At 32.0% G+C, this 10,647-nt stretch overlaps 1 protein-coding gene across 1 annotated transcript; it reads right to left on the reverse strand.

The window, feature by feature from the left end:
- Positions 1–2,132: 2,132 nt before the first annotated feature.
- LOC136089092 (uncharacterized) lies at positions 2,133–9,632 on the reverse strand. The gene is made up of 2 exons (XM_065814812.1): positions 9,479–9,632; positions 2,133–5,043 (listed from the first exon to the last, which is right to left on the reverse strand). The coding sequence occupies exon 2, from the start codon at positions 4,525–4,527 to the stop codon at positions 3,784–3,786; it is 744 nt and encodes a 247-aa protein (XP_065670884.1). The 5' UTR covers positions 4,528–5,043; positions 9,479–9,632; the 3' UTR covers positions 2,133–3,783.
- Between the last annotated feature and the right edge of the window lie 1,015 nt (positions 9,633–10,647).

Here is a 10,647-nt window from a genome sequence, read left to right on the forward strand (position 1 = left end):
TTTAAGCTTAGTTTTTATTCCTTAATATTACAAATTCGTAATTACATAATAAAGATTTGTTACCAGTGAATATATAAATAAAAACAAAATATTAAAAAATGGTTTTACAAAAAAATAATAATTCACTTTATCACTGTAAAAAGAACGCGGAAAACTTGCAGAAGACCAAATGGTCTTTTCATCAAAAACCGCATTACTTTGCTGTACACTCTTGATTAAAAGGTGTAAAATTACACTGGATTGGTGCTAATATAACCTCAAACGGTGTCTTTTGATACTTATTCAAGCAAAAAGTTTAAATTTACACCGTTTTAGTGTAATTATACACTCTGAAGGTTATTTTTTTAATAAAAACGGTTTAAAGTAACACCTTTTCTTTATCACTACACCGTTTTAAAAAGGCTTCAAAACGGAATATTGTGATGTTTTTCTTCTTTTCCACAATTTAATAAAACGATGAAAACGGTTTAAAGCTGTTTTACACCGTTTGACAACGTTTAAATAAAAGGTGTCGATTTTTACACCCTTTTGAAATAGTGTAGTAGATATAAAAAAGGTGTTATATTAGAATGTTATATTAAAAATTGACCTCCAGAGAGTACACTTATAATTATGAGGTGTAACATTACACCGTTTTGGTGGATACATAACTTCAAACAGTGCTTTTTGAAAGTTATTTAAGCAAAAAGTTAAAAGCGGTGTACAACGGTGTAACGCTGTTTTACACCTTTTTACAATACTATAATTTCAGTTTTACACTGTTTTACACAACTGTTTTTCATAAAACGGTGTAAGCTTTATCTGTTACACTGTGTAAAATTCTTTACACTGTAAAGCTGCATATAAAACGGTGTTTCACAAAACCAGGCTTGTGGAGCCGAACCTGAGCCGGAGAGCTGCTGGTTTTTGATAGAGCCGGAGCCGCAAAAATCGAGTGGCTTTCGGCTTTCGTGTTTTTTTAAAGGAATAAAATGTATGTTTTTTACTGTAGAATTCAGTTTATTCTTTGTTTAACTAATTTTTGAATAAATGATTGAATTTCTATTATTTTATTTTAAACATTTTTTCTAACAGTTGCAGTCTTGCCAAAACGTGATAAAAATAAACATAACGATTTTGTACTCAACAAAATACTATCCTTTAATGGCATTACTAAATCTGCTTTATTACAAAAAAATTGACAAGTATATATGGAAACATTCCTACAGTATTACATATATTCCTTTATATTACATTTTTATATGAATATAATGCTAAAAAATATTTAATGCGCGGTTTAACGATGAAAGGTTATTCTTATCTTAAAAATTATACTACCCAGTGGGCGCAAGATGTACTAAAGATGTAAATGACGCTTTTTAAAAGTCTTTAAAGCATATCTAACATTTTTAATTTTTAACGTTTTGGTCGTCTTTTGACGACCAAAACGTTAAAAATTAAAAATGTCTTTTTAGGTACTGTGCAAAATTAAAACTAAGAATATTTACCCACGGCATTTTCATTTCAAATGTAATATGCGGTAGTAGAGCACTGATACTAATACAATAAGCTTGTATTCATGAAAGTTAGTTAAAAATGAATTACTGTAGTTGTTTAGATTTGGGCTGGCAAATGTGATAAGAAATATATTCCAAAATTTGCATTTTCGTTCATTTAGTATGGCAGCCGGACCCGAGCCGGATATTTCTTAGAAACCGAAAGTGGAGCCGAGCCGTAAAAAAACTTTCGGCTCCAAAATCCTGCACAAAACAGTTTCAAACCTTTTTATTAAGCAAAAGGGTGCAGTGAAAACAATAAGAAATTTTTTTTTTGTGAAATTAATTTTGCCTGGGTGTGCAATAGTTGTCTATTCATATCAGAAATACTCTGTAAAAATTTCAATGCTCTAGAAAATTATCTTGAGGTGTCCCAAGGACTTTGAAATTCCCCAAAATCCCCAAAAAGTGTCCTACGGAAAAAAATTTCGAAATTTTTTTTTTTTTGATTGAAATTCATTTTGCCTGGGTTTGCAAAAGTTGTCTTATAATATCAAAAATACTTTGTAAAAATTGCAATCCTCTGGTAAATTATTTTGAGGTGCCACAAGGACTTTGAAATCCCCCAAAATCCCCAAAAAGTTAGAAATTACAATTATTATTAAATTCATATTTTCACAAAAAATCAATGGCTAAAAATAAACTGATCTTGCTTTTCTATTTCTATTATAATAAACCTGTATGATGGTCTTAGCATCATTTCAGAACCTAATGAATATATATGTATGTAAATTGTAGAACTTTGCGGTGCCAAAAAATTAAGAATAACAACTATTTCTGACAAAATTAAGTAATTCTGGTTCAAGTTATTTTCTGTCAGTTAATCATTTCAAGAACGTCATTTTGAAAGGCTGAAATCAGATTTTGTGTTAAAGACTTTCATAGCTGATCGCGACTTTATTCTTGCACGAATAAAACCATCACGCTGAGGTTCACAGACTGCCATACTGGCTTCAGTGACTAGTTTCACGCCTCTTTCTACAGACTGAGTGTGGCATGGAAAGCTTTTAAATTGTAGCATTTCTGAGGTCAGAATGCTGTTTTTAAGCTGAGTTGATTCAATTGATCTGAACATTGGAGGTTTTATTTGATGACCATTTGATTATGTAAAGCACTTTTATTTAATGACCATTTGATTATGTCTGTGTAATCTGTTGCTTCCAAGTTTAGCGGTGGTATCTTGAACGACGAATGCCTTTCATCGGTTGCCATTGATATTAATAAGTTTTCTGGGTGAGCAAAGTAGATACGACTTGCAGTTGTTATCCATCGATACAATTAGCAGTTGTTATACGATTTTATTTTATATTTATAGCTAGAATATAATAAAATGAAAACAAAGATACGACTAGCAGTTGTTATTCATCGAGAATGACACATGGGTCCCGGTTTTCAATTACCAAAATCAAAACTACATTGACCACTAAATATTGCTTGACACATTTCATGCAAGTACCTTTGATCTGTACTGAGATCATGTGCATCAATGCTGGACAACGCATTTCTTTCGATTGGTTGAAAACTGACAAGTGGCAAGTTCATGTTCTTCAATAATTTTCCGATTGGACCACTAAATGAATTTGGCCCATGTGTAGATCCATCCAGGTTAATCAGGAGATGTCTTAATGGTAACTCATTCATATGCAATAAACATACAAACCAGTGTAAAGATTAGTTGAAACGAAGCTCGAGAAGTCGAATAACACCACCAATATTACCTGTGTTGACATTCGTGCCACCACATCCGATTGCCACCAATGAACTGGTATCAATAGCATTTGCATTCAAAAATTATATAATGCTAATCTTTATACTTCGTGAAGATCCCTGTGATGTTTTAACATGTCCCAGGTATTCAGAACCAGGCTCCTTTATTAACACAACGTGTTCCTCGGTCTCCAAAGCTAGATGATATCTGTTTCCTTTAATGATCTGGCTTCAAGTTTTGTCCTTTCGACAATCAAAATATAACCCTTCCAATGTTTTGGCAGCACCAGCTTGTAAAATTTTTCTCTTTTTCTGTCTTTCTCTACGAATTTTACTTGGGTCAAGAACATCAGATGAGTCATGTGCATTAATAATGCCATAATCAACCAAAACAGCCGATGCTAATGCTGCAACGAGCGACCCGATACTCCCCATCGATCACATTCACGAGCTAATGTTGGTAGTGGAGTTCGCATTTGAGAGTTCAAAATTTATTGTGAGCTTATATTATTAGTTGATGATGGTGACTTAGGCGAGTCTGTCATGAAGTCAACATCTTCATTACTATCTCTTTCGGTGATTTAACTTCATCTAAATCACCTAACGTGACATCATTGCAATCATCCTCCAAGCTACAATCTGGATGTGATTTCAAAGTTTCAGCATTTGTAATTGATTCACATTTATAAAATCTCAACTCATCTGCAAGTTTTCTTTTCAGTTTCTTTTGCTGCTGCTTTGTTTTTTTAATATCAACGTTGCCAATAGCCATTTTCCTTTCTGTTCTTTGATCTGCAAGGAATATTATTTCAATTGGTAGAACTTTACAATTCTTTTCACAAACACATGTCGAAAAGTCTTTACATTTACATGAAGCAATATCAAAAATTCGATTTGAGTCAATTTTGAAGTTTTCAACTTTGTTCAGGAACTGTGACTCCTTGTCCTTGGACCTCTGTTCAAACGGTTTCAGAAGTGAGCGATATTTGTCATGGTAATCTCTTATTTTAGCTATTATTTGCTGACGGGATATTACTGGAATTGATGCTCTGTGCCATATTGTCTCAAGATCAACAGATATCTTCCAGGTTGTTTCATTAATTGTAGCTTTTTTGGCATGGCCATCAGAAAATTCTTTTCTTACAGATAAAAAATAATTCATGATATCTGCATACGTTGGCAAAACATTTATGCTCATCCGTGAAATGATGCCAAATACTGGGCATATGTTATCATTGCGAGTGAGTGGTTTCTTCATTCGTACAGTTTCAATCTTTTCTGCCATGATCTAACCAAACAAAGACAACACAGCAAAAATAAATAATAAATTTAATAATTATCTGCTAGATTCGGTGTTGTTTGTTTGACGCCATTTGTGTTTTACATAATAATACATGCACATTCATTCGCCAGATGGCAGCATTATAGCAGCTAATTATACAGCACTAAATAATAATATTATTATACCACCCAGACACACACTAATTTAAAAAAAAAGTATCGATAGTCCGTGCTCCGTAGTCGGTAGATCACATCTTGCTCAAATATCTACAACTTGATATTAAAAGATTTTATTCCACATCACCAGCGAATATAGCAGGTCTAAATTAGAGTTGGGTGTTTGATTGTGGGTAAGGTTTAAAACAGCCTATAGGAATTTCATTCTTTTAAAAATTTCAGTTGTTACTAACATGAGTAAATCTATTTACAAAAAATAACTCAGTTTCAATACTTTGAAAAATAGTAACTTGTGGTGCATAAATCGCCTTTTTGGAAGGGAAGCTCCCCCTTCGCCTCAAACCTAAAAAAAAATTTTTATATGGATTTCACAAAAATTTAAAAACGTTTTTTTAAACAGAGAAAAATTTGTATAAAAAACTATTTTACCACATTACAAAATGCGTCTGAGTACTCATTTTTTCATGTAAAGGCACTTCACCAAAAAAAAAACAAAAAAACAACAAGCTTTTTCAAATATAAAATGTACCTAACTTTTGTGTTAGCGTTTAGTGAATGAATTTCTGTCAACAATAAAAAGCGATATACTATCATCAATCAGAAATATAATGTTAAAAAAATAATGAAAAGGAATGACTTATATTAATAAGCAAGTATTAAATTATATTAATTAAATAATTAATATGAATTATATTAATTCATTACTATTATTTAAATTAATATAGTATATATAATTTGAAATTACTTATATTTATAAAAATATATAAATTGTAATTAATTATGTTAGTCTAGTACTATAAATTAAATGAATTTTTAGTAATATATTAAAGTTGAATATTAATTATTAATATGACTTATTTCAGAGTCATTGTTTTATTAAAAATTTATTGTATTACATGACTATGACATTTGAATACATAGCCGTACTTTGTAAAAATCGATTTTACAAAGATATGTTAATAAAAGTTTATTTCGTGCTTTAAAGGCAAAAGTTTATCAAACTACAATACAGGAGCCTGGAGTTGAAAAAAAGTCATAACCCTAATATAAATCTATGTTTTTTTATATCTAAGAAATCGGCAATAGTAGATTTCCTGAGTGTTAGTGGCAGAACCATACCACATGTGACATATATATCGTTTAATAACATCACCAAAAAGAATGCCTTCAATATCTGCAGCCCCATTTTTTCTAGATTAGGAAACACTATTTTTATTTGCCGAGATGCACAATTATTAAAAATTTTTTCAAAACTTTAGCCTCCTTTTTTCTCTTTTTCTTGAAGTTTGGCAGCCATTCCTTCAATCAGTTTTATCTTTAATTCCTCAAGCTTTGGTATGATTGCAAATCGCTTTTTTCTAGCAGTAGATATGGCGGATAATATCAACTTGTTTATAATATCAATAGGTTTTTCATGAAGGAAATCAGTGGTTTTGTTTTTGAATGCACGCGATTTTGCTGATAAGAAACAAAGTGTAGCATTTGGTGCTTTTTGCTTTGTAGCACTAAACATACCCAAAGTTTCTTGTCAATGTTGTGAAGTCGTGCTGACAATGTTTAGGCTTTGAGTTTATCAGTTGTATTCAAATTAAAAAGTTGCTGGTATTGCCGGTCAATGGCCTTAACAACAGCACTTTAAGAACAGGCTAATGCGTCTCTCATTTAATAAGTCCTTGGAGAAATGTTAACAATAGAATCAAACACCATATCATTATTACAACCACCAAAATGATCTGTTGTTTGGTTTAATAAAAAAAAAACATTCTCTGGCTCTCAACAACTTTGTTGCGAACATCTTTAACCCTTAAACTCTGCCCTCTGGCTAATGCAGCCATTTCGAAATTATTTAAGTTCAACTAAACCCTATGAGCCTGAGCTTCTTTGACTTTTTCTAATTTTATAGTATGTTTTTAATGGCATATAACGCTGATCACTCTACTGCTGGGTAGCAGCCTGCCCCCCATCCCAAGTATAATACTTTCAATGAAACAGCCCTTGGCTGATGCAGCCCAAAATATAAAAGTTATATACTGAGTTATGTACTTTAGACTAGTTATTTAATAATATACACTGTAATGAATTATGATTTAGGCTCATAAATTTTTTTATTATACCGAAAAACAAATTATATGGATTGTATATATTTAGGACTCAATTAGAAAAATATAATGAATGAAAGTATATTTGAACGTATGGCAAATTTTGATTTGGAAAATGAATTAGAAGGTAACGTTTCGGAAGATAACAATGAAAACGAAGTTTCAGATATAGTAGAACATGATCCATTTAGAGAAGAGTATGTTGGCCGCAACGGAAGAATTTGGAAAACAGCAGTAGATGAGCAACGTGGTAGACGAGGCAGAAAAAACATTGTGAGGGAGCGAATCCGACCGAAAACAAATCCTGCTACAGTGCGTGAAGCTATTGATTTATTTTTAGCAGCAGAAATGAAAGATCGGATACTTCATAAAAGTAATCGAGAGGCCCAATATGCCATAAGTGCTGGAGAAGTTTCTCAACATATTTTACAAGGCTGGGAAGTTTTCAATAAACTACTATCTTTTATTATGTTAAAAATGTAATTTCGACTTCATTAAAATGTAGTCTTGATAAGTTTATACTATTGTGTTTACTTTACATAAATATTCATATCTTTTTTCGTCTTCTTAGCTATGACATAAGAGAGGTGGAACTGGTTGGATATTTTGGCATTCGTTATCTTATGGGCGCTTTGAGACAACGCAACGCGTTTTTCAGAGACTTATGGAGTGACGAACTTGGAATTTCTGCCTACAAAGCCACAATGTCTCGTGAAAGATTTGAGTTAATCACAAAGTTCACGAGATATGATAACAAGGAAACACGCACTGCAAGACGCCAACGTGATATACTAGCAGCTTTTAGAGAGATATCGGAGCAATTTCTCAAACGTTGTCGCCAATGCTTCATAGTTTCCGATATGGTTTGTGTCGATGAACAAATAGTTCCAACACGTGGGCGAGTGCCTTTCAAAGTTTACATGCCAAAAAAAACCCTGACAAATATGGCAAGTGTGGGCGTTAACCTGTTCAAAGTCTTGCTACTTTTATAATGCTGAGATTTGTTTAGGAATGATTGCAAGGTAAAAAAAAGTAGGGCAAAGAAACAAGTGGTGCTACAGCTAACCGAACCATTTCATGTTAGTGGGAGAAATATCACAACTGACCAATTCTTCACATTTATTCCGCTAGCCAAAGAACTTCTAGCACGAAACCTCACTCTGGTCGGAACCCTTAATCGTAACAAACCAGATATCGCTGCCCAGCTACTTCTTGCTCCAGTTCAATTTGATTCTATAGCTGTGTATCCCGAAAAAATGCAGCTAGTGAGTTACATTCCAAAAACTAACAAGGTTGTCATTATGTTGTCTATTACATCTATGGAAGTGTCCAAAGAAGCGCATCGAAAGCCTTTTTCGATCCTCCAATACAATAATACTAAGTTTGGTGTAGATACTGTTGACCAACTAGCTCATGCAAACACTATACGGCGAAAGGTAAGACTAAAATTTAGTAACAATAGTATATTTCCTTACGATTTTTACAATTTTTATAAATTTGTATTTGTATTTATTTTCTAGACACTGCGTTGGCCAATGACTTTGTTTGGCCATCTCCTCGACCTTGCTGCCATTATTGCTAGTATTTTGTTCCTCTTTAACAAGCCACAATGGGAAGGTGATAATAGTGGATTAAAAAGACAGCAATTCTTGCTGAAAATGAGCCTGAAATACTGAAAACAGCAATGGAACACCGAGTTATTAAGCATCCGAGAGGGGCATTTCAACCTGGCCCTAGACGCGCCGTTGCTTCTAAGTCTTCAGAGCAGAATAATACACTCCAAGATGCCTTACTTAAAATTAGGAAATCATGTCATTTGTGTCAGCTTCGTCAGCAACGTGTCTTTACAAGATGTTCCAAGTGCACTAAAAACATTTGCGGAGAACACTCGTCTATTATTTGTGATATTTGTAAATAGTGACGTAGAATTATCGCCAACGTGAAATATTGCTATTTTGTTTTTATATTTTACTTAAGAAACCATAAATAACACATAATTTTGTTCTTTTAAATAAAAAAATGTTTTGATGGATTCCTGCAAAACTTGAAATGCCAAAGCCTTATATTTACTCTGTGGCTGCAGCAGCCAAGGGCGGTGCTCAAGGTCGTAAAACAAGGGCGGAAATTAACGGTAAACCAACTAAACACCAGACAAATAGTCAAATCCCTGACTTTGTGTATCATTAAAATTGGTAATTCAAGTCAATAACTTTCCCGTTAAACCTATTGCACAGCTCGCGTAAACTCAAAAATAAATATACAAATGTGAAAAATACCCTCACGAAAATTTAAAAGCCGTATCTGATTTTTCAATATATAAAGTATATATAAGCAATTTACCAATGTATGATGCGAAGTGTAGGAGCAAGCTATTTTTTAGTCCTCCACATGAAACCACACCAGGATGCAGGGAGACCACAGAGCGTAGTAATGAATAAAGACTCCACAAATGTGAAAAAGAATGTGTGATCGATTTCCACTGTAGCGTGGTGGTAGTCCTATAGGAAGCTTGTTGTTATCCAAAAATATTACAAAACACTTCGGCTCTATATCTTTGATCCCGGGTAGAAAGGGCTTAAGTCAATTTTTCCCAAAAAATATTTTTCCGTGGATTTAGAAAAAAAAAGAATTTTAATGGTTGCATTTACAAGAAACATAATATAAACAAAATATAAATACCTTAAGTATGTAAGGATTTAATGAACTTGCGCGAAGTAATTTTTAAACATTGATACTGCTGTCTCAAAAAGTTGGTCAAACTGAATTATGCCGTTTTTACCCGGGCCAATTATATGAAAACATGTTGATTCGTGTGTTGTAAGTTTACGTATATAAGATATGTTATTATATAAAGATGTACATATAGATAATAATAAAATCACATTGAATTTAAAAACATTTAGTTTTAGGATCAAACCCGATTAAGTATTTTATATATTCTTTAACTTCTAAAGTTTAGCTAGTCGTGTATATGCCCTATATCATCGCCAGTATCAGTGATAAAGAGTCCAATAGCCTTACTCCCCGAGTATAAGGCTATTGGACTCTTTAAACCCTCATTGATGTAGTGTTGCTACATCAATGAGGGTTTGTTATGGGGCAGCAATCTTTTCTTTTATTTTTCTTCGGTTTTTCTTTTCTGAAATTCATATTTAATAAATGTAACAATAACTATAGTGCAAATTGATTACGTAAATACGCGACAGTAGATTTACATACATTCATTTGTAAATATGGGTTAGCCCTCGATAAGATGCATTCAAGGTACACTTATAATTTTTGTTAAATCGCCGACCTAGAAATCGCGTCACAAGTTTAGCGCACGCGTCTTTGCAAAAATGTTCGATCTCCAAGACCTTGTGTATTCAAAGTAACTTTTCTGCATTTATAACAAGTTCACTTAATATTTTGACATCAAAATGAATGAAAATGATTTTTGCCAAGATTTAGCAGATGTAGCAAGGAAAATATTTGTTATTAGTGTATTTGTTTATCTCGTATTAGTTTTTATTATAAGTATTGAGTAAGACTTTCACCTAATTTTTTTTCTAATTATAATAAACATATTTGTATAGAAAAATATATATATACATATAAATATATATATATATATATATATATATATATATATATATATATATATATATATATATATATATATATATATATATATATATATATGTATATATATATTTATATATATATATAGATATATATAGTCATTTACATATATAGATATATAGATATATATATACATATATGTAAATGCTTATATATACACATGTAATTTTTAATAAATAAATAAATATATTTATATACATTATTTATATATATAAATAAGGTTCATT

This window comes from Hydra vulgaris, chromosome 12 (genome assembly GCF_038396675.1).
Source record: "Hydra vulgaris chromosome 12, alternate assembly HydraT2T_AEP".
In the NCBI taxonomy this organism is placed as follows: Eukaryota; Metazoa; Cnidaria; class Hydrozoa; order Anthoathecata; family Hydridae; genus Hydra; species Hydra vulgaris.

Excerpts from the sequence above, each read along its gene's own strand:
- LOC136089092 (XM_065814812.1), bottom strand. The coding sequence starts at position 4,527 with ATGGCAGAAAAGATTGAAACTGTACGAATGAAGAAACCACTCACTCGC.